The sequence below is a fragment of the Bufo bufo genome, chromosome 11, assembly GCF_905171765.1.
Source record: "Bufo bufo chromosome 11, aBufBuf1.1, whole genome shotgun sequence".
NCBI classification, from domain to species: domain Eukaryota; kingdom Metazoa; phylum Chordata; class Amphibia; order Anura; family Bufonidae; genus Bufo; species Bufo bufo.
In genome coordinates, this window is record NC_053399.1 from 4,594,753 (window position 1) to 4,620,602 (window position 25,850).

General features: G+C 47.0%; 1 protein-coding gene across 1 annotated transcript in view; it reads left to right on the forward strand.

Annotated features, from left to right (window-relative positions):
- The window catches only part of FLRT2 (fibronectin leucine rich transmembrane protein 2), a 42,869-nt gene extending 17,700 nt beyond the window's left edge, over positions 1-25,169 (forward strand). Inside the window, exon 2 of the mRNA XM_040411816.1 lies at positions 22,690-25,169. Within this exon, the coding sequence (XP_040267750.1) occupies positions 22,988-24,994 (2,007 nt within the window). The 5' untranslated portion in view covers positions 22,690-22,987 and the 3' untranslated portion in view covers positions 24,995-25,169. The remainder of the gene's footprint in view (positions 1-22,689) is intronic.
- The last annotated feature ends 681 nt before the right edge of the window (positions 25,170-25,850 follow it).

The following is a 25,850-nucleotide window of genomic DNA, read 5'->3' on the forward strand; positions in this document are numbered from 1 at the left end:
ACACCGCACGCGTCGATCACTGCCACAATTTATAACCGTGGTCCGTGCCTGTTTTTCGATGCCGTATCTGTGAACGCTCCACAGCATGCAGCCGCGGGGGGCGGAGCCATCAGTTAACCATTGCTGTAACCTGACCATTGTGGCAACGTGCACATTATAGGGCGCAAATAAGACTTGTGCTTTAATCTCTCGCCATTTCAAGATCCCTGCTTGGTGTCAGTGATTGGGAACGCTCTTGTGCAGAGGCTGGAAACCGTGGCGACTCTAGGAACAATATATAGGGGGGGGGGGGGCACATAAGATCCCACGGTCAAAAATGGGGGGGCACTAATAATTTTCACCACTTAATCATACTACGGAAAAAAAGGAAATCATTATATATAAATAAGATTACAAAATCCGAGAGTATCGCGGTCTGCGGGGAGACCTGGCGGTTTCCTGATGTTAAATCCCCAAGCCGCGTTCTTTTCTGCCTCTGCGGGCCCTGCTAGGCGGAAATCCACAGGAGCCAATGGCGGTGCTGCCCTCTCTCTGCCAGCCAATAGCAGCTGAGGTGGGCGGGGGAAGATTCACTTGGCTGCCGAGGAGCCCGTAGTGAAGCGGGTGGGCACAAAACTGACAGATCGCACGCGGGTGGGCAAGGAACAACCAAGGGGGGGCAAGGAATAACCTAGGGAGGGGGGCAATTGCCCCCCTGTAGCGACGCCAATGGCTGAGGGGTTGTTACAATAATATCCAGTCTGGACAATCCTCTCTGAGGTAAACACCCTGGACCCCAGACTGATACATTGTAGCCAATTATAAGCAATGTCACATGACACCGGGCAGAAATCACAGGTAATAATCCATGTTTGCAGGAGATGAGGCGAGAGATCTGCGATTCAGGGCTATGGAAAAGCGGAGCACAGCCCATGTGCGAGAGCTGTAATGGTGGCCATGGTGCCTGGTACCCAGCTTTCCCAGAAACAGAAGAGAAGGATGCAAGGATTTATGGGATTTATTTCTCTCTTATTAATCAATGGGTGCTCTTTAAATGTTTGCTCTGACTTCTGTCCATAGGGAGAGGTTATGCTGGGACTTGTAGTTCCATGGATTCTGGGCGTTGTCTCTGGTCTGACATCTCGGGACTTCAGATTTAGAGATGTAATGATGAGAGGGTTGGATGCTCTTTTTCTGCTGCTACACCATGTTTTCTACTCCAATCACATCCACAGCTGCAGTCATTATTCTGCCTTTACATTGTTTTATACTCCAATCACATCCACAGCTGTTTTCACAATTCAGCTGTTAGGTCAGGTCCTCTACTCAAGTCACATCCAGAGCTGCATTCGCTATTCTAATGTTACATTATTTCTTATAATCCAATCACATTGAGAGCTGCAGTAGCCATTCTGGTGTTATATCCTGTCTTACTCCAATCACATCCACACCTGCGGTCACCATCCTGCTGTTACAGCTTTTCTTACTCTAAACACATCCAGAGCTGCAGTCACTATTTTGCTGTTAAGCCGCGCGCAGATTTAGGGGCAGTCAGTCAGAATCTGCAACCTGAGAGGTAAGAGGATGAGGACAAGAGAGCGAAACAGGTGGAGATGAGAGCGCAGCGCGGCTCTGTGCTGGGAAATGCTCCAGGGCCCAGCGACAAGAGGCGTCCGTCAGCGCAGGCGACAGTGGAACCTTCCTGCGGTGTGAATGGGTGCGGAGAGCACCACTTACTCACTGCGCATCCATCAGCACCTGCTCATTACACCCATCGGGCACGGAGCTTCTCCTTATGTCCAGCTGTCACTGTCACATCAGCGCTCATCTGATAAACCCTAAATTGTCTGCAGCACAAAACATGTCACCGTCTGAGAATTCAGCGTCTTCCAACCTTCTCTACCCATGAATCACAGCCACAGGTGCAGCATTGCTACTAAGAACATCCTGTCTCATGAATAGAATCCAAGCACTGCAGTAAGGACTGACACAGAGCTGAAAGCGTAGGGGAGGCTGACTAGCAATGATCTTGTGGTGCAGTGAGGTTGCTCCAGATCTTGAAACTTCTTGCAGCATTTTTGGAGCTTTCCTTGGATAATTAGAGACTAATCTGAAATATGTCTTCACTTTCTTCTGTGGCTGCGCCGTCAGCGGCTCCTTCATTCCGCGTGGCGCTCAGGCGCAGCATATTTCACTGAGGGGCGTGAGGAATATGGTTACTTGTTTCTACTTCGAGTTCAATTCCTGGATTTTATCTTCAGAAAGTTTACAAATATTTAGCTTTGTTTTTTTTTGTAACAGTTTTGTCTTTTCCTCTAGTCACATACAAAGCTGCTTTCAAATATATTTGGTTGTCAGATAAAAAAAAATTTTTATCAAAAAAAAAGTTATATGCCCCTCCAAATCCCTTCTGTTCAGATACCCCTCCCATGTGACCGCTGCAGCCAGCTGTACACTGTACGAGACCAGTGATTGGCTGCAGCGGTCACGTGCAGTATACGGGGGCTGCTGCAAAGCACAGTGGGGTCATGTGGAACGGCTATGACCACGCCCCTTTAAAGACCACCTCTGCTGGTGTCCTAGGTGTGGTCCTGCTAGGAGTTGACCAGTTTCAGGACCCTCTGTAACCAGTTTTACAGCTACAAACCTGCAGCACAATGCTGCAGGAGGAGCCATATAAATGTCGAGGTTGCAGGGTGGTTCAGTTTTGGAGAAGCTACAGTAGGCGTCTTGCTCAGTAATTGACACCATAGGGACCGATCCGGTATGGCGCTGTCTCTTTAAGACATTGATCATGTAAATGTGAGATTACACGGGTGTAATTTGTGGTAAACGTGTTTGTGATGAGGATTGCAGCTCTGAGGCTCCGCTCTTTCCGCCTACATCTGCTCTCTCCAATTACTGGATCCTTTGGGGCAGACGGTTCTCAGACACTTTCAGATCCAGATTAGGAGAATAATTTGACTTCTGTTGGAATTAAAGAACAATCGTAAGTTCCCGGCGCTCAGTGGTAATGGAGATAAATAATTCAGTGCCGCGCTCTGTGGATGTAAAAGGTGGTGGTGTCTCTTAATGTGCCCTCCATTAACCCTTCCAGGTCCCGGGCGCCCCCCTAAGGCTGCTCAGAGGTCCTGGCCGGGCACCCTCCCTAAGGCTACTCCTGCGTCCTGGGTGCCCCCGCCAAAGCTGCTCCCAGGTCTTCTTCCACTTCTTCTCCTTATTCCGGTTCTTCCTCCTCTTTGTTATCTTTTTTGTTTCTCTTTTCTTCTTCCTCCCTACAGACGCCTGTTCTATTGTCTTGGTCTTTTCTTTAGCTTCACATTCTTCATCATCATTCTTTCCTCTTTTTCCTCCTCTGTACCTTCTTACTGTTTCTCTTCCTTGTCTTCTGACTTTTTTACTTCAGTTTTTTCCCCCATTCTTCATCTCCTCTTTTATCTTTAAATTTTCTTCTTTCCAGTCTCTTTTTATCCTTTCCCCTTTTAGTTTTCATCTTCTTTCTTTCTTACCTTTTATTCCTCGTGCCCATCTTTTCTTTATTATTATTCTTTCTTTCTTGTTCTTTCTTTTTTCCTTTGTAACTTCATTGCGTTCTTCTGGTTTTGGTCTTTTTTATACTTCTATCTTTATATTTTTATTATTTCCTGCTTTTCTTTTCTTCCTCGCTTTTTGTTATCATCCTGTCTTTACTTTTTTTTCTCATTGTTTCTCTTCTCCTTCTTTTCTTTCTTCCTTTCTTCCTCTGTGCTTTTCTTCCTGCCCTCTTCTCTCATCTTATTCTTTCGCCTTCCTTCTTTTCTTCACCTTCTTCTTCCTCTATGCCGTTTACATCTTCCTCTTTTCTTATCATCTTCTTTTTCCTTACTTCCTTTGTTCCGTCTTCTTTTCTTGCCCTCATTCTTCCTTTTTCCGTCTTTCCTTTCTTCCTCTCTGCTTACTTTCACTACTCTTGTCTTATTCCTTTCTTTTCATTTTTTTCCTTCTCTGCTTCCACTCTTTACTTATTTTTTTTCGCCTCCTCCCTTCCTCCTTCTCCACTTCTTCTTCTTCCTTTCCTTCCTCTTCATCCTTCTCGTCCTTATTCCTTTTTTCGTCTTCATCATCTTCTTCCTTTCCTTGTTTCTTTTTTTCATCTTCTTCCTCCACTTCTTCATCTCCTTTCTCTTCATCTTCCTTCTCTTCTTCATCTTGCCATCCTTTCCTTATTCCCTTTCCTTTCTTCTTCCTTTCTTCTTGTTGTCAGGCCGCCCTCTCCTTGTGGAGCACATTTCCCTGCTGTGTATCCACCGCACATTACAGACCCCGCTCCTGGTCACATCTGTAAGGAATTAGAATAGGTGCCGAGCAGCTGCTGATGAATACCGTCTCAGTCTTAGTTTTCATGGAGCAGATTTTCATGTCTTCCTTTCCGCCCCCGGACTCCAGATTTTCCTTTTTCTTTTCGAATTCTTAAAAACGATTACTGAGTCTGTTTACCAAAGCCCCAGCGATCTAATGAAGGGTGTGAGGACTGCGCCCCCTCCTGGGCTTGTTCTTTAGGGGAGTGTCCACTGAAAAGCATCAGTCAGGAGAAAATACGGAGGAAAAATGCTCGATCCATAAACAGTATGCCGAAAATATCATCTGTGCTGAGCAGGCAGGGGATGAGACTGACCTCACACGGGGATCAGTGACATCACCACCGTTATTGTGATGACATCACTTAAAACAGAACATCCGGACGATCACCTTGAAGAGGTATATGCTGTATTTACCCCCAGGGGTATTTGCTGTATTCACCACAAGGGGTATGTGGTATATTCACCCCAAGGGGTATATGCTGTGTTCACCCCCAGGGGTATATGCTGTGTTCACCCCCAGGGGTATATGCTGTGTTCACCCTCAGGGGTATATGCTATGTTCACCCCCAGGGGTATATGCTGTGTTCCCCCCCAGGGGTATTTGCTGTGTTCCCCCCCAGGGGTATATGCCGTGTTCACCCCCATTGGTATATGCTGTGTTCACCCTCAGGGGTATTTGCTGTATTCACCACAAGGGGTATGTGGTATATTCACCCCCAGGGGTATATGCCGTGTTCACCCCCAGGGTATATGCCGTGTTCACCCCCAGGGGTATATGCTGTATTTACCCCCGTCCAAAAGTTTATAAAGGTTATAAATTGGGGTGGAAAGGTGGTTACATGTCCACTTCTTGTGTCCCAAGACTTTGCTATGCATTGTGTATAGAGAGCTGATCACCTACAGGGAACATATCTAAGGATGAGCAAATGGATTTTACAAGTTTGGAATTCATACTCTTAGTACTCACCCAGGGATCTCCCCAAGGCCTCTCCGATAGAAAAGCGAATTCTAACTGCTTTGCTGTGATAATGGGCTTTTTGTCTCGGAAGAGCTATTTGCAGATGTGAGGCTGGGTTAGCTATTTTTCTAGTTATGCTAGAAAGCCTGTTTAAAGGCTGAGTAATGATTGGAAGGCTACGCTGTAGTTGTGAAACACTCCGGATTTTTTATTCTTTCAGAAAGAAAGCTGAATTGCACATGCTTTTCACATGAGGATCTCTCTTGATTTGCCTGAAATGAATTGCAAAACATTTGGGTTTGTTAGAATCCAATTTTTTTACATTTCAGGATGAATTCCAAATCGATTTTCCCATCTTTGGTATATATATATTTATACTTATTTCCTCGTACTTCTTAGAGAAATTGTCCCCTATTTTCTTTATTCACTGAGTTTTTGGTGGTAACCTCAAACTGTACTTTTACATAATAAGATTTTCCCTGGTGGTAGCCTCAAACTGTACTTTTACATAATAAGATTTTCCCTGGTGGTAGCCTCAAACTGTACTTTTACATAATAAGATTTTCCTTGATGGTAGCCTCAAACTGTACTTTTACATAAGATTTTCCCTGGTGGTAGCCTCAAACTGTACTTTTACATAATGAGATTTTCCCTGGTGGTAGCCTCAAACTGTTCAGTTTTTCATAATAAGATCTTTTATCTATTGCTATGCTTCCATCCCCACATAATGCTTCTCTGGAAAAGAGACATGCAAGATAGTCACCTTTCCTAAAGGAGAGGAAAACTGCCTCATACGAGGAACCCAAATTTTTGTGGGTAACTACCCTTTAGCAGAGCTGAACAAAGAAACTTTGCTTGGCTGCCTGAGAGGCCTTGGTTGGGGTACTATGTCTTCCTATGGAGGGCGCTGTTTATGCACGATGAGTATTGTAAGCCAGTCAAAGAAAAAGTACCCCCCAGATAAGGCATATGTTGCCCAGAAACCCAGAGTAGTAGACTAGGCTGTCTCTCAATCTCTTCCTCTCTCCCCCTAGAGTCTTCAGGGCAGGTGGTGCATATTTGATTCCTGAATTAAACTTTATGTAAAGATTCAGCCAATCGGATCCTAAATGAATTTCAAGAAATTCAGCAATCTCTGGTATGGCAGCTTCTGGGGTACTACAACTCCTAGCATGCATACTCTCAACTCTATTTGGATTTTCCATAGACATTAATGGAACATACTGGGAGTTGTAGTTTCACAACCGCTGTAGTGTTGGAGGCTGCTGATCCCTCTCCTACTCCACAGACGGATAATGTATCCGCCACCTTCCAGAGATACGTGAGGATGAGCCCCTCTCCGTCAGACGCTCTCCGGGCTCAATGAAAGGCGCTTTTCAAATTACCCAAAGACTTATTTTCCTCCACATCTTCCCTCATAAAAGGCGACCGCTGCCTCCATTGTGCAGAATAATTCTTCTGGAGAGGAGCAATTTGCTAACTGCTCCTCGGCTTTGCTTTCCATTGAGCGGCAGAATATACGAGACAATACAAGCGGCAGCATTACAGGCCCATTGTACGGAGGATCCAGATCGCCCCCATCGCCCCCTCCGCTGCCTGCTATCTGACCCCCCCATCTTCTCTCCGTACATTGGGAGTGCTCACCTGACACAACATGCACATGGCCGGGGACCAGTGACTCCAGTGCCGGGGACCAGTGACTCCAGTGCCGGGGACCAGTGACTCCAGTGGCGGGGACCAGTGACTCCAGTGGCGGGGACCAGTGACTCCAGTGCCGGGGACCAGTGACTCCAGTGCCGGGGACCAGTGACTCCAGTGCCGGGGACCAGTGACTCCAGTGGCGGGGACCAGTGACTCCAGTGCCGGGGACCAGTGACTCCAGTGCCACGCCCCTCCCACCTACTGCAGTTTCCTGATAATCTTCCTTGCACTGGAAATTTAGTTCAGTTTATAATCTTCCTGCCCTGTAATCATCTCTCCGCGTACTGACCGACTGCTGAGCTTCTGCTAATACACAGCCGCCAATCTGAACAAGCAGAGCCGCAGTGTAAAGCATGGGGGAGGGATAAGCCTAAATCTCAGGTAGGACAGGAGGTGGATTTCAAACTCCATAGACCAGGCATCCTCAACCTGCGGCCCTCCAGCTGTTGCAAAACTACAACTCCCAGCATGCCCGAACAGCCTACAGGTATCAGCCCTCAGCAGGGCATTGTGGGAATTGTAGTTTTACAACAGCTGGAGGGCCGCAGTTTGAGGATGCCTGCAATAGACAATGCAGCAAAGGTGGAGTCAATGATCTTATCTATGCTCTAATGGAGCAGAGCTGTAGTGTAAAGTGTAGCATCTGATGAGAGGAGAGGGCCTCTGTCTTAATGCAGAGAGAGAATTTATTGTAATTGTTTGTGAACTTGTGTTTGTTTGTTTTTCCCCCACTATTATCTGGAGCCCTGGTACTGATGATGTCACCAGACTGTGCGATGATGGGAGTACGGTTAGTGGAGGGATATAGTCTCCCACAGTGTAAGGAAGGTCTATGGGCCCCGGGGTCCCTGCTGTCTTTCCAGACTAGCATGGAGGGGGCCGGAGGAGATGTTGCTGGTGCTGGATATCGAGGTGTATTCTGCAGGGGGTTGGTATGGCGACCGCCATGTCTTGGGCCCGTCCTGCGTGTTCATGTTGGGGTCTGAGCTGCAGTCGCTGAAGTCTTAATGTAGACACAAGATGTGACCCCCGGAGGCTGCAAACTGAGGAGACGTTCAGCTGTCGGCGGAGGGACAGCTGAGCGGCTATTTTATCCCTGCACCGACCGGTGTAAGTATGTGTGTGTCATGTAGGTGCCTGTATGTATGCATAGTACATGTAAATATAGAAGTCTGCATACGTGTGCGTGTATATGATATATGTGTGCGTGGTGTGTGCGTGTATATGATATATGTGTGCGTGGTGTGTGTGTGTATATGTGTATATGATATATGTGTGCGTGGTGTGTGTATATGATATGTGTGTGCGTGTGTATATGATATGTGTGCGTGGTGTGTGCGTGTATATGATATATGTGTGCGTGGTGTGTGTGTGTATATGTGCATATGATATATGTGTGCGTGGTGTGTGTATATGATATGTGTGTGCGTGTGTATATGATATGTGTGCGTGGTGTGTGCGTGTATATGATATGTGTGCGTGGTGTGTGTGTGTGTATATGATATATGTGTGCGTGGTGTGTGTGTGTGTATATGATATGTGTGTGCATGGTGTGTGTGTGTATATGATATGTGTGTGCGTGGTGTGTGTGTGTATATGATATGTGTGTGCGTGGTGTGTGTGTGTATATGATATATGTGTGCATGGTGTGTGTGTGTATATGATATATGTGTGCGTGGTGTGTGTGTGTATATGATATATGTGTGCATGGTGTGTGTGTGTATATGATATGTGTGTGCATGGTGTGTGTGTGTATATGATATGTGTGCGTGGTGTGTGTGTGTATATGATATATGTGTGCGTGGTGTGTGTATATGATATATGTGTGCGTGGTGTGTGTATATGATATGTGTGCGTGGTGTGTGTATATGATATATGTGTGCGTGGTGTGTGTATATGATATGTGTGCGTGGTGTGTGTATATGATATGTGTGCGTGGTGTGTGTGTGTATATGATATGTGTGCGTGGTGTGTGTGTGTGTATATGATATGTGTGCGTGGTGTGTGTGTATATTATGGTGTGTGTTTAGTTAATAAGTATACACTACATTATTTAGAGGGGCCCAAAAATGTGTACACACCAGTAGTGGTTATTTATGCCCTTTTCAAAAGAGGGGGAACTACAACTCTCAGCATTTCTATGGGCTGTCACAGGACAACTTATAGAGGAAGAGAATCCACTCTCCTCACAGCACAGGAGCTCCACTTCCCTGCATTGCTGAGCGCTTTCTCCTTTGTGACATCACACAGGTCCTTCACCACTTCTCCTCTGCACTGCTGAGCGCTGTCTCTTCCTGCACTATTCACATAATGATGACATCACACGGGTCCTTCACCACTTCTCCTCTGCACTGCTGAGCGCTGTCTCTTCCTGCACTATTCACATAATAATGACATCACAAGGGGCCTTCACCACTTCTTCTCTGCACTGCTGAGCGCTGTCTCTTCCTGCACTATTCACATAATGATGACATCACACGGGCCTTCACCACTTCTCCTCTGCACTGCTGAGCGCTGTCTCTTCCTGCACTATTCACATAATGATGACATCACACGGGCCTTCACTGCTTCTCCTCTGCACTGCTGAGCGCTGTCTCTTCCTGCACTATTCACATAATAATGACATCACACGGGCCCTTCACCACTTCTCTGCACTGCTGAGCCCATCTGGATGATATTGTGCCAGGACATAGGATAGGACAAAGACGTGCTGTGGAATCCCCACCTCCCACCCCTAGACTTCTATGTGGTATATCCTAGACGACCAGTGACACCGGCTGCACTACGGGAAGAAACTGAAATGTCCTGCAGCCCCTGAGGACACTGTGCTGCTGTTTGCTGCAGTCAGAAGTGTCTGGATGTAAATTGCGACCACTCTGAGCACCTGATGTGATTGCAGACGTCAGACGCGTCTTACAGCGCCCCCGTGTGGTCTATAGTCATAAAGCTTTATACAGATATTTTATATGATGCCTATACTCTGTATTAGCTTTCATAGAGATTTCTGCAGCCAGTCAGCCACATGTGAACACGCCCTATACCATCCACACGCCCCGGGCTGCAGGCCACCTCCGCCATCTTTCCTTTGCGCCATCACCAGCATGCATAGAGCGGCATTCGGGTCGTGCGTCTCCTCTGCTCGGCTCAATCCCAGGAAGTTGCATAAAAAGTTGAAATCTCTTCTGCACTCGTGTCATGGCGAGGAGAGGTCAGAAATATCCGGGCGATGGCGCGGGATGGCGGATCTCTGAATGCTTCCGCCCGATGTAATTACCTGCTGGAGTCTATCACATTAATATCTGATGTGCGATACCGCCGCTGACAGCTCTGAATGCTGAGAAACTCTGCTCCCAATTGTCCCTGTAATCCTGCTAAATCTTCATCAGGCAGACGCCTGTCAGCTGCCATTGTCAGGTGCTGCGGGTCATAGCTGGCGGCCATATCTGCTAATTAATCAAGGTGTGGACTCGCATTCCACCAGGAAGCGCTTTCCAGGCTCCGAGAACAATGGCCGCCGGAGGAGCCTCTGGAAAGCTGCCCATAGACATGTGAGTTTTAGTGTACTGTCGCTTTAAATACCTCAGCTCCCTGTAAAAGGCCTCATCTGCACCTCCGTGTCAGTATGACATACGTGAATTAAAACGCCTTATATAATCCGTGAAGATGTCCGTGAAGGATCTGTGGTTGGTCGTCAGCTTTTACTTTCCGCGTCTCATCCTTAGGCTACATGCACATAAACGTGTTTTGTTTCTGTGTCCGTTCAGTTTTTTTTTTGTTGATAGGACGCAGACCCATTCGTATGTCCGCATCCGTATGTCCGTTCTGCAGCCCCGCAAAAAAAATAGAACATGTCCTATTCTTGTCCGTTTTAGGCATTGTTACAATGGATCCGCAAAGAAAAACGGATGGCATACGGATGTCATCTTTTTTTTTTTTTTTTGCGGATCTGCAATTTGCGGACCGCAAAACACATACTGTCGTGTGCATGTAGCCTTGGGCCTCTTTCACACAAACATTTTTTTTTTCCATTTACGTTATGTTTTTTCCATTCTGTATACGGAACCATTCATTTCAATGGATCCGCAAAAAAAACGAAAGGTACTCCGTATGTCTTCCGTTTCATATTTCCGTTTTTCCGTTCCGTTCAAAGATAGAACATGTCCTATTATTGTCCGCATAATGGACAAGGATAGTACTGTTCTATCAGGGGCCAGCTGTTCCGTTTCGCAAAAAATGGAATGCACATGGACGTCATCTGTATTTTTTGCGGATCCATTTTTTGCGGACCGCAAAATACTGAAAAAGCCATACGTTCATGTGCAAGAGGCCTTAATCCATGGACGTTGCACAGATGAAAATTTCATCAGCATTTTCTATCTGGCTGCTGTGAAAAACGGACGCACCACGTATGCCATCCATGTTTTCTCCGTGATTTTCACAGACCCATAGACTTCATTGGATGTGTGCAGTCCACGGCACGGATGAAAGTAGTGCATGCATCCGTGAATTTTTTCCGGACATGGACCGGGAATGTGGACAAACATATTAAAATAAGTGGACTAGTATGCTGTCCGTAAAAATAAAAAAAAGCAAATAACATGCGTCAGTTAAAAAACGGACTTGTGGACGAGGCCTAATGGTGACAGTGTGAATAAGTCCTTACCCTCTGACTATCTGCGCCTTGTACACCGCCCAAAATCCGAAAATAATCATCCTCCCTGTGGCAAAATAGTCGTCGCAGTTATAAAATGTTTTAAACTAAAATAATATTTTTTTAATTAAATGAAATGGATTTTGCACTGGATTCGTGGGGATCAGCGGATGGTCCAAGCATTTTGGATGCAGACCCTATAATGACCGGCGGGAGCGCTCACTGTCCGTTGGGGGTCTGCGGTCACCACCGTCCGATGCGTCGTCGCTCCTGGTCTTAGAAGAACGCGCAGAAATCCTGCCGGTAATAGAATATTCCAGGTGACATGAAAACAGAACAGGTTTGAGAACAGGTTCGTGCATCCCAGGGCCGAGCCCCATAGTAATGCCTGGTGTGAGCCGGGAGCGCTAGTGACACCTGCAGGTGAAAGGCGGAATCACCGCAGCCTGGAAAAAATCAGACACCCCAGCGATTTATCTATAACTAATGGAAAATGTGTGACACGGAGGCGATGAGCGTCCTCCAGCCGCGCACGGATAAGTTTAGGCTCCGGATCAGATGGGGCGCAGGCTCCCGGCCTGAAGGGTATCTGCTGTATTCCGGTTCTCCTACTTACACCATTTGGTGTATAACCCTCCGTATACTCCACGGAACTGTGAATAATTTACATATCTCACCTTGATCCTGATTTACATCATGTCATATATATATATATACCAGTGACATCCAGAGCTGAATTCGTAATTCTGCTGGTTTCCAGTGATGATAAAGCAGTGCATTGTGGGAGCTTCGAAGACCATTACCCTTTCAGCTGAGGTTTCAGGCCTGACAGAGAAGTATAGGTAAACCAAGGACGCAGCAGAATTGTGAATGCAGCTCTGGGCGCCCATTATAAGCTGATCATTATTCTGATAATCGAGAGGTGTTAATGGTTGTAAGTGATAGTCGTCGGGATTGTTCTGCGCCCTGTTTGGATAATAGATTCCGGCATTGAGAGGGTTAACCCGATGTGTAACTGTGACGCCGCTGTGAAGGCTGCAGCGAGAGATTCCACACGGATACAGTTTCGTCCGAAATATTGTGTGTTACGTCAGGTGTGAGTTTCTGTATCACCCCGAGGAGGGGCCACGCTGTGAAGTACATAGACTTGTATAGGATCCGTGGTATACAGGGAATATACTATATATAAAGCTGCAGGCCACCGCCGCGCTCCTCTCACATTACTTAAAGATACAGCAGATATCACAGCACAGATATTACAGTATATGTATAATACAGCAGATATCAGTGCACAGATATTACAGTATATGTATAATACAGCAGATATCACAGCAGATATTACAGTATATGTATAATACAGCAGATATCACAGCACAGATATTACAGTATATGTATAATACAGCAGATATCAGTGCACAGATATTACAGTATATGTATAATACAGCAGATATCACAGCACGGATATTACAGTATATGTATAATACAGCAGATATCACAGCAGATATTACAGTATATGTATAATACAGCAGATATCAGCGCACAGATATTACAGTATATGTATATACAGCAGATATCAGTGCACAGATATTACAGTATATGCATAATACAGCAGATATCAGCGCACGGATATTACAGTATATGTATAATACAGCAGATATCACAGCAGATATTACAGTATATGTATAATACAGCAGATATCAGTGCACAGATATTACAGTATATGTATATACAGCAGATATCAGTGCACAGATATTACAGTATATGCATAATACAGCAGATATCAGCGCACGGATATTACAGTATATGTATAATACAGCAGATATCACAGCAGATATTACAGTATATGTATAATACAGCAGATATCAGCGCACAGATATTACAGTATATGTATATACAGCAGATATCAGTGCACAGATATTACAGTATATGTATAATACAGCAGATATCACAGCACGGATATTACAGTATATGTATAATACAGCACAGATATTACAGTATATGTATAATACAGCAGATATCAGCGCACAGATATTACAGTATATGTATAATACAGCAGATATCAGCGCACAGATATTACAGTATATGTATAATACAGCAGATATCAGCGCACAGATATTCGGGATGATATTAGAGCACAAATATTATAGGACCCTGCCGGATCCAGCAAAAACACTTCAGTTACTGATAATACAACCGTCTGCCTCAGTTATGAACGGGTCCGGTTGTATTATCTGTAACATGGCCAAGAAGGATCCGTCATGGACTCCATTGAAAGTCAATGGGATCCATTTTCTATTGTTAGATTGGGTCAGAGAAAACGGATCCGTCCCCATTGACTTGCATTGTGGGTCATGCAGTGTCTTGCCTAGGGTGTTGGGCACCTGGGGCGGGTCCTTTCGCTGGCACCCCCCCCCCCCCCCTCCCCAATTCTTGACCACATACCTCTCACATCCAGGGACATCTCCTGTCATGTAGACCTTCTCTTTCCTCTTCTCCGTTAGACCCAGACCGCCATGACAGATTCTTTCAGCCACATCTCGTCTCTACAGAGTTTAGAACACAGACACGTTAGATTTCTCTATTTTTCCATCAACCTCCCCATCCTGGTGTCCCCACAGTGTCATCCTGCTGCCACCCCCAATACTGTGCCCGTTGCGCCCCCCAATGCTCCAGGTACTATACTGCTGAAAAAATGAAGCCTATGGCGGTGATCGGCGGCGGGGCAGGAAACTATGCGCTCCCGTGCCCCACCGCAGTATGTCAGCCCTACAGCAATGAACGCTTCCATCTGCATTGATGGAAGCGCTCATTGCACCCCTGAGAGCCAGCACCCGGGTCGGAGCACCCCACCGGGACGCCACTGGGGTCATGACGGATTCGTCTTGATCCACATCCCAGGACGGAAAGCAAACTGCAGCACGCTGCTCTCCGGTATGAGAACGGAACGGGATGCATTTTGGAGCATTTTGTTCAGTTACGTTTTGTCCTCATTGACAATGAATGGGGACAAAACAGAAGCGTTTTTCTCCAGTATTGAGACCCTATGACTGAACTCAATACCGAAAAATATTAACGCTAGTGTGAAAGTAGCCTAACAGTAGAGCAGAGAGTGCTGATATTATACGATACATGTATTGGGGCAGATATCAGAGCACAGATATCACATGTATATTGGGGCAGATATCGGAGCACAGATATCACATGTATATTGGGGCAGATATCAGAGCACAGATATTACATGTATATTGGGGCAGATATTGGAGCACAGATATAACATGTATATTGGGGCTAATATTGGAGCACAGATATCACATGTATATTGGGGCAGATATTGGAGCACAGATATCACATGTATATTGGGGCAGATATTGGAGCACAGATATCACATGTATATTGGGGCAGATATTGGAGCACAGATATAACATGTATATTGGGGCTAATATTGGAGCACAGATATCACATGTATATTGGGGCAGATATTGGAGCACAGATATCACATGTATATTGGGGCAGATATCGGAGCACAGATATAACATGTATATTGGGGCAGATATCGGAGCACAGATATTACATGTATATTGGGGCAGATATCGGAGCACAGATATTACATGTATATTGGGGCAGATATCAGAGCACAGATATCACATGTATATTGGGGCTAATATTGGAGCACAGATATCACATGTATATTGGGGCAGATATTGGAGCACAGATATAACATGTATATTGGGGCTAATATTGGAGCACAGATATCACATGTATATTGGGGCAGATATCGGAGCACAGATATAACATGTATATTGGGGCAGATATCAGAGCACAGATATCACATGTATATTGGGGCTAATATTGGAGCACAGATATCACATGTATATTGGGGCAGATATCGGAGCACAGATATTACATGTATATTGGGGCAGATATCGGAGCACAGATATTACATGTATATTGGGGCAGATATCGGAGCACAGATATTACATGTATATTGGGGCAGATATCAGAGCACAGATATCACATGTATATTGGGGCAGATATCGGAGCACAGATATCACATGTATATTGGGGCAGATATTACATGTATATTGGGGCAGATATCAGAGCACAGATATCACATGTATATTGGGGCTAATATCGGAGCACAGATATTACATGTATATTGGGGCAGATATCGGAGCACAGATATTACATGTATATTGGGGCAGATATCAGAGCACAGATATCACATGTATATTGGGGCAGATATCGGAGCACAGATATCACATGTATATTGGGGCAGATATTACATGTATATTGGGGCAGATATCAGAGCACAGATATAACATGTATATTGGGGCAGATATCGGAGCACAGATATTACATGTATATTGGGGCAGATATCGGAGCACAGATATTACATGTATATTGGGGCAGATATCAGAGCACAGATATCACATGTATATTGGGGCAGATATCGGAGCACAGATATCACATGTATATTGGGGCAGATATCAGAGCACAGATATTACATGTATATTGGGGCAGATATCAGAGCACAGATATAACATGTATATTGGGGCAGATATCGGAGCACAGATATTACATGTATATTGGGGCAGATATCGGAGCACAGATATTACATGTATATTGGGGCAGATATCAGAGCACAGATATCACATGTATATTGGGGCAGATATCGGAGCACAGATATCACATGTATATTGGGGCAGATATTACATGTATATTGGGGCAGATATCAGAGCACAGATATTACATGTATATTGGGGCAGATATCGGAGCACAGATATTACATGTATATTTGGGCAGATATCACATGTATATTGGGGCAGATATCGGAGCACAGATATTACATGTATATTGGGGCAGATATCACATGTATATTGGGGCAGATATCCGAGCACACAGTAGGATCCCTCTCTCCGACTGTATTCTCCCTACAATGTCAGAAAGCCCTTGTGATATCCAAATTGTCATTCTGCATTCAGCGCCGGAGCCATAAAAATCTTATTGCATTTGTCTGTGCAGTTGCTTAAAGCGCTCGGCGGTGCTTACAGACAATTCTGATTTTCTAAGCCGAGCTTTTAATGACCTCTGTTTATTAAGCAGGGATGGAATTTGCTTCCAAATGTAGATTGGGAGGGAGAACGGGAGCTTTATGAGCGTGTAAGCAAAACCGCAAGCGCTCCTTAATAGGCCTCCGCCATTCACCTTCTCTGGGTGGAAGTGCTATGGTTACCAGCGGTCTGGGCACCGAACCCGACACCGGGCACTGAGAGCTTCCGTTTCCGACTCTTAGGAAGTGCCCCGCTCAGCAGATTCACAGCGTATGGAGGAGTCTCCGCACTGTTAAAGGGGCAGTGCATAAAATATTCAGACTATGGGCAGGAGGGTTCAGCACCGGGCGGTGTCACAGAGCCCAGTGCATTGATTATTACTCGCTTTTACTTTTATTTAATATATTTTGACTCTGGATGACGTGATCTCCTGCAGTCTTACATGAGGCGACAGTCATGGGTCTACTGACGATGCGGAGGGATGCACTGACGATGCGGAGGGATGCACTGACGATGCGGAGGGATGCACTGACGATGCGGAGGGATGCACTGACGATGCGGAGGGATGCACTGACGATGCGGAGGGATGCACTGACGATGCGGAGGGATGCACTGACGATGCGGAGGGATGCACTGACGATGCGGAGGGATGCACTGACGATGCGGAGGGATGCACTGACGATGCGGAGGGATGCACTGACGATGCGGAGGGATGCACTGACGATGCGGAGGGATGCACTGACGATGCGGAGGGATGCACTGACGATGCGGAGGGATGCACTGACGATGCGGAGCAGGTTTTACATGCTGCACGGGGCCGGTGACTCCGCTATAGGGAATGTAGAGGTTACAGCCAAAAATCCAAGTGTGCTGTAGATGTGACATGAGGGTTGGGGGACCCCGGCACTGATTTTGCTTTGGGGCCCCGGGGACTTTAGCTGCTCCTCCTGCAGATCTGTGTGAATCCTGGTCCAGAGGTGTCAGGTGAACCTGGATTTGCAGCCGGAGCTCCCTGCCCCCACCCCGGCTATTAAGGGCTTTAGTGGGGTGTTGTCAGCCCTGCATACTTCATCTTCTCCCGGCTTATGTGTTCCTGAGAGCGATGACGGAAGTGTCGCCTCGGTGTCGTCTCTGCGGCGGGTCACTATATCCAGGGGTGACAGGCGGATGTTAACATATCTGATAATCCGCCTCAAAATCCTCGTCCTCTGCTGTAGAGCCGCCATCCGGCTGTTCTATGGTCCCGGCCAGTTACCATTCAAGGGTCTGGAAAAGCTGGGTGGTAATTGCAGTGGCCCCGGGGTCCAGTTTCGGACTGTGGTACCTAAAATCCAAACCCCTTATCATCAACCAAGTCTGACAGAGGTGAGTGATGGCTCCAAGGGCCTGGGCCCCCGGAGGATCCTCTGGTACCCTGGTGGGCCTGTTCAACCCTGCCGGGGTCAGCAGCCTCTGGCACGTCCACTGTTGTGGAACTACAAATCCCAGCATGCTCTGGTCACGTCTGTGAGAGTTCCAAAAACAGTCAAGCAAGTGTGCATGCTGGGAGTTGTAGTTTCATAGCAGCTGGAGTGGCGGCTTTCCTTTTCATGGGCAAATGGATATGTAATGCAAACCTGCGGCCACTTTATTGGGCTCCATGAGGCACTATGAGGCATGAGGTACTATGAGGCATGAGGCACTATGAGGCATGAGGTACTATGAGGCATGAGGCACTATGAGGCATGAGGCACTATGAGGCATGAGGTACTATGAGGCATGAGGTACTATGAGGCATGAGGTACTATGAGGCATGAGGTACTATGAGGCATGAGGCACTATGAGGCATGAGGCACTATGAGGCATGAGGCACTATGAGGCATGAGGCACTATGAGGCACTATGAGGCATGAGGTACTATGAGGCACTATGAGGCATGAGGTACTATGAGGCATGAGGTACTATGAGGCATGAGGTACTATGAGGCATGAGGCACTAGGAGGCATGAGGCATTATGAGGCTCTAGTGACTTCAGAAATGGCTTTCTAAGGGTTAACCCTAAGTGGAACTCTTTGCTGTACCCTAATGGCCAAGTCTTCTCCCTCATCTGGTTGCACCGCCGTCATGTGGCCACTAGGGGCAGTGTTTGCCAGGAATCCTGAAATATTGGGGGTCAGCTATAAGTGTCAGACAAGTCGCCCCGGGGCCACGCTATAAATCCTGGAATGAAGCCGAACGCTCCTGGCGCCCATTTCTTGAGAACTTTGGATAATCCTAGCAAGCTGCGGCGGTCATTTTGCCGTGTAATCATAAAATACGTAATAGACCGCCATAGCCGCAGTTCTTCAGAATTGACGCCATCCGGATTCCTCTGGCATTTTGGGTGTTTTTCGTGTTCTTCTTTTTTACACCCGGGACATTTCCATATAATCACCGCCGAGCGGCGGCACGTGATTGGCTGGTGCGGGCTGTAATAACACGCTGCCGTAGACGATCGTTATTAACTTGTCAAGTGCTGCAAACATTTCACCGTCTTTGCTAAAAGATGACAATGGAGGCAGCTGCGCCATTCTCTGTCTGCGGAGTATCGCCCAGCGCTGAGTGGGTTAAGCTGAGGTGCCGGGCCGCGGGAGCAGCTGTTCTACGACATCTCAGACCCCATTGAGATTCAATTCACACGACAAGGAGAAGATTCGAAAACAAGACGGCGCGAGCAGACACGGAGCGCAGCGTTAAGAGGGATAAACTGTGACTGTCACAATTGAGTTAGGACCATAATCCAGTTAGAGGATCTCTTTATGCAGAGTCACGTCATCCGCAGTAATTGAAGCCAAGCTGTCCTCAGTGAGCGACACGTGACGCATGTAGCAGAGCCGAGTGTGTCCAGTGCTGTAGAGCTTCGCCTGTACGACATAGCTGAAGATGCCATGTGTAGCTAAATGTCAGGTGCAGCAGAGCTGAGGATACCATAGCTTGGGTATGTCATATGCAGCAGAGCTGAGAGTAGCATAGCTTAGGTATGTATGTCATATGCAGCAGAGCTGAGGATACCATAGCTTGGGTATGTCATATGCAGCAGAGCTGAGAGTAGCATAGCTTAGGTATGTATGTCAGATGCAGCAGAGCTGAGGATACCATAGCTTAGGTATGTATGTCAGATGCAGCAGAGCTGAGAGTAACATAGCTTAGGTATGTCATATGCAGCAGAGCTGAGAGTAGCATAGCTTAGGTATGTATGTCATATGCAGCAGAGCTGAGAGTAGCATATCTTAGGTATGTATGTCAGATGCAGCAGAGCTGAGGATACCATAGCTTAGGTATGTCATATGCAGCAGAGCTGAGAGTAGCATAGCTTAGGTATGTATGTCATATGCAGCAGAGCTGAGAGTAGCATATCTTAGGTATGTATGTCAGATGCAGCAGAGCTGAGGATACCATAGCTTAGGTATGTATGCCAAAAGCAGCAACGCTGAATATACTACAGCTTAGAAGGGTGTGCCAGATGCAGCAGTGCTAAGGGTGCTACATGCAAACTTTCTTGAATGTCAGATGCAGCAGTGCTGACTATGCTATAACTTAGGGGGGTATGTCAAAAGCAGCAAATGTGCAATGCTGGGTTTGTCAGATATAGCAGGGCTGAGTGTTCACAGCTGCAGCGGGAGAAGTGAGTTTGTCATGTGGCTAGCCCATTCTGGTTGCAATGTTCTATCTGTGCTGGGGGCTCAGTACACGCACAAAGTCTCCAATGACAGACGCGGTGCTGCTATATCACTACAAGCACTCCTGCCACAATGCTGGCCTGGTGATTGGGCGAACGCCTTCATATTGGGCTGATAATGGCAGTGAATATTAATTGGCCGTGTTAATGGCTCTGGGATTGATCCGGGCTCCTGGTGTAATGGATTCAGCTCTGACACAGACAGCAATTTGCAGATTAGAGATGGAAGACGTGCAAGTTAAAAACTCTGAAGGACGTCGGTGCTTGGGTGGCTCCGGGTGACACGCTGCCACCTCTGCTGCACTACGCCGGTAATATCTGCATGGTGCCCTGGGTCCCCCCACCGGAGGGGTGTCCAGAGCTATGGAGATACCCCACCATCAGGTACTATTAGGTTGGATATGGTGCACCAAATAATACCGCCATACTATGCACACATGACTCTGCCACCCAGCTGCCTGTACAGCTCTGCTCAATCAATGAGTTAGGCTAGGTCTACACGTTGACATTTTGTCGCGCGACAGATAGGGCACAACTACACTGCAACATTTGTCGCACCAAAGATGCTTCTCCTGCATCGTCTCTTCCAGCTTCGGACACCTGCAATTTGGGTGCAGCTTCACTTGCCCTTTATATGTGACTATGGCTGGTCCTGAGGCTTCCCCCTAACGTAAAGCTGAAGTGAAGTAGCGCATAGAGGTTGGTGTGATGGCGCCATCTACTGACCTGAATAGTATTAAAAATGTCAGAAGACTTTAGTGTAGAGGGGGATTCATGCAGGTGCAACAGGGTTTAAATAGTTATATGCAGAAGAGCTGTGTTTGTCAGGTCAGACCTGACTTGGGTGCAGTACAGCGGGTCGTTCGGATTCAGCAGGATTGAGCGGGTTACACACATTGGGGGTCTGAAGGTGAAAGCGCCTAACATAAGCTCAGGTCTCTTACCGTCACCCCCTGGATACTCCCAAATGTCAAACGCAGCGCAAAAACACCCATGCGAAAAAATATTGTTACAAGTGTGTTACAAAATTAGCAAAATGTGATCTTGCGACTTTTCTTCCAGCTATTGCTTTGTAAATGACCTGTGGTATAGCAGTGCTGAGTTTGTCAGAGGCAGCTGATCAGTTTATGTCAAATAAGGGTACTTTCACACTAGCGGTTTTCTTTTCCGGCAATGAGTTCCGTCCTAGGGGCTCAATACCGGAAAAGAACTGATCAGTTTTATCCTAATGCATTCTGAATGGAGAGCGATCCGTTCAGGATGCATCAGGACGTCTTCAGTTCAGTCATTTTGACTGATCAGGCAAAAGATAAAACCGTAGCATGCTACGTTTTATCTCCGGCGGAAAAAAAACTGAAGACTTGCCGGAATGCTGGATTCAAAATACCGGAATGCGCAGACCGGTAAAAATGTGAAAAAAGATACAAGACGGATCCGTCTGTCCGCATGACAGCGGAGAGATGGATCCGTTCTTGCAATGCATTTGTGAGACGGATCCGCATCCGGATGCGCCTCACAAATGCTTTCAGTCACATCCAGATCGGCGGATCCGGCAGGCAGTTCAGACGACGGAACTGCCCGCCGGATTACACTGCCGCAAGTGTGAAAATAGCCTTAGAAAGTGTAGAATCTGTAATCTGTTTCCCGGTGCAGACCTGACTGACAACTGTCTCTGCCCCTGGACTCCAGTGCAGGGGGCGTGACCAAATGGATACATGTTGTAACAATGTATCACAGGGTGATGACCTAATCTTCTCAAGTCATAATATCTTCATCCTCTTCTGTCATAGATATGAGATAGATAGATGTGCAGAGTTTGAAAATTTTTTACTTGAATTCCATCATTTTACTTTTCTTCTTTGTGTTAATATGGGTAAAAAAAAAAACCTTTTTAAATCCAAAATTGCGGATAATCCATTTGACACCCGGGATGGGCTCTGTAATTCCTTTTTACAATGATGTTGATATCCTTCTGAGTAGAACTATCTCTTATCTAGAACAATTAGCAGATCTCTCTGTCCCTGCAGCGCCCGCCCGGGCGGATTCACTGACCTGCTCCACCACATTGTCCTCTCTGGAGATCGGCTTCTAAGCTGCTCCAGTTATGGTCTTAAAGGGCCAGCAGCCTTGAGATTATAACAGGTCAGGGGAGGGATGATGTCAGAGGTCTGGGGGTTGGGGGGAGAGGTATCTGATGTGATGGACTCCAGTGACTGGTCCCCTGTATAGTGATGTGCATATGGTGCCAGTGTCAGGATGGTGGGTGTTGTAATCCAATTACTTAGTGTTCCTGACGTGTTTTCCTTCTTTCAGGTCCAGATGTTGGAGGCTGGAGCAGAACTTCCATCGAGAAAGGACCTTCCAGTAAGAAGAGGCCGACGTCTCACCTTCAGGAGAAGCTCTGCGCCAAATCCTGCTCAGTGTCACCAGCTTCATCCCTGGGAAGGAAAAGATAATTCCAGGGTGGTCCCCATCAATGGCCGGCAGTGGTGGAGCATCCCTGCACCTTTAGCCGGACACAAGCACATTAAATGCTGAGATTTGCACTCCTCCTTCTTTGCTTTTGCACCTCTAGTTTTAGCAAAGGCCTTTTATTTTCTCCAAACCAGAAATGGGCCTGTGGACTGTACTTTGGCCCATGGACTGGGTGTCGTTTTTGAAGTCGTGGATTGTTTTTGCACTTGGGCTATCCATGCAGATGACGCTCTCCAGGGCCTGCCCCACCGTGTGCCGATGCGACCGGAACTTTGTCTACTGTAACGAGCGGAGTTTGACCTCAGTGCCTCTTGGGATTCCGGAGGGTGTAACAGTGCTCTACCTCCACAACAACCAAATTAACAATGCTGGATTCCCCGCAGAACTACACAACGTCCAGTCGGTGCACACAGTCTACCTGTACGGCAACCAACTGGACGAGTTCCCCATGAACCTCCCCAAGAATGTCAAAGTGGTTCACCTTCAGGAGAACAACATCCAGACCATCTCCGCGGTGGCACTGGCTCAGCTGTTAAAACTGGAGGAGCTGCATTTAGACGATAACTCCATCTCCACCGTCGGCGTGGAGGATGGAGCCTTCCGGGAAGCCATCAGCCTAAAACTGCTCTTCCTGTCCAAGAACCACCTGAGCAGCGTGCCAGTCGGACTTCCCTTAGGTCTACAAGAGTTACGGCTGGATGAGAACCGCATTGCTCGCATTTCAGACCAAGCCTTCCAGAACCTGACCAACTTGGAACGACTGATTCTTGATGGCAATCTCCTGACCAACAAAGGGATTTCTGATGGCACCTTCAGCCACTTACCCAAATTGAAGGAGTTTTCCGTGGTACGCAACTCCCTCACCAGTCCTCCCACCGATCTCCAGGGCACCTATTTGGTAAAGTTGAACCTCCAGGACAACCAAATCAACCACATCCCCGTGTCAGCGTTTGCCAAACTGCACAAGCTCGAGAGATTGGATATTTCAAACAACCGGCTCCAAGTGTTGGTCAAGGGAGTCTTTGATAACTTAACGAACCTGAAACAGTTGACTGCACGAAACAACCCCTGGTTCTGTGACTGCAGCATCCGATGGGTGACCGAGTGGCTTAAAGCTCTTCCAGCTGCTATTAATGTCCGTGCTTTCATGTGCCAGGGCCCAGAGTATTTCCGGGGGATGGCCGTCAGAGAGCTCAATGTCAATCTTCTCTCTTGTCCAACCACCACTCCTGGCTTACTTCCTGTTACCCAACCTCCTCCGACTATGGCTCTGACCACCCTTCCACCAACTGTCTTCATGCCTACCCCAACTACTACAGCTCCTACAGTCCCAACACCGACCCCATCACTAGTACCCACGACCGTGCCTGAGCCAAAAATAGTGGTCCTAGAGAAGGTCACCCCACCCGCCCAAGAACGCTCGCCCATCCAGCTCTCCATCCGTTTTATAAATGACACGAGCGTCCAGGTCAGCTGGTTGTCCTTTGTTAGCGTGGTGTCCTACAAGCTGACGTGGGTCAAGATGGGGCACAGCTTGGTGGAGGGGGTTGTACATGAGCGCATAGTGAGCGGGGAGAAGCAACACTTGAGTTTATTGAACCTAGAACCCAAGTCCACCTACAGGATTTGTTTGGTTCCCTTGGACGCTTTTAATAACTACCAAGCAGGAGAAGAGACTGTCTGTGCTGAGGCCACCACCAAAGCTTCCCTGCTCAACAATGGCAGCAACAGTCCCTCCAGCCACGAGCAGACCACCACCCAGGGCATGGGCTCGCCATTTCTGCTGGCCGGGCTCATTGGGGGGGCAGTCATTTTTGTACTTGTAGTTCTCCTTAGCATCTTCTGCTGGCATATGCACAAAAAGGGTCGCTACACATCTCAGAAATGGAAATACAACCGCGGGCGCCGGAAAGACGACTACTGCGAGGCGGGGACAAAGAAGGACAACTCAATCCTGGAGATGACGGAAACCAGCTTCCAGATCGTCTCCTTAAACAATGACCAGCTCCTTAAAGGAGGTTTCAGACTGCAGCCCATTTACGCCCCAAATGGGGGCATCACTTACACAGACTGTCACATCCCCAATAACCTGAGGTACTGCAACAACAGCAGCGTTCCAGATCTGGAGCACTGCCACACGTGATAGCGCGACGCTCGGGGCTACGGCCCAGTCGCCAGACCGGATGGACGCACTCGTAAAACAGAAGGCAGACCCAGAAGCCCCATTTACATTTGATAAATGTTAGCGCGGTGCGTTTGGGCATCGGATGCTGTGTAATTTATACGGTGTACTATATAACAAAGTGCTATCTTTTCTATTTCCAGTTCATTGCAAACAGTTTTGTAACTCTTTGCTTTTTAAATCTTTCAATTTGCTGAAGTACTGTACAGGGTTGTACAATAAGAACCCGTTTGCCATGATATCACCGCAGCGCTTGTCTTTGATTTTGTTGATGGCGGCGCACATTACTACTTACGGATGTCGGGGGTCAAGTCATTGTACATGCAGCAAGGGGTGATACCCGCCCCATAGCATCCCAAATTCTATATAACAAGGAGTCCCTTTAATACTTTACTGGTCTTGACTAGAGATGAGCGAAGTATTAGAAAATTTGATTCGGCTGCTTCGCCAAATTTTACAAAAAAATGTAGAAATTTTCTTTGTGACGAATTACTTTGTCACGAAGCGCATTTCTTTGTAAGCAGTGGGTGCAATGACAATAATCCAGTGTAAAACAAATAAAAACATTTATAAAATGATACTAACCCCCATCCATCTGATCACAGAGTCGGCCGCTGCCATCTTGACTGAAGATCTAGCACAAAATCTCGCATGGCCCGTGACGACTTCATACGTCACCGCGCACGGGATTTCGGGCAAGATCTTCATTCAAGATGGTGGCAGGCGGCTCTTCACACCCAAATGGATGAGGGAAGTATGATGTATTTTGTTTCTTGCATCATTTCAGGTAAAATCGATTCATTACCATGAAGCATGA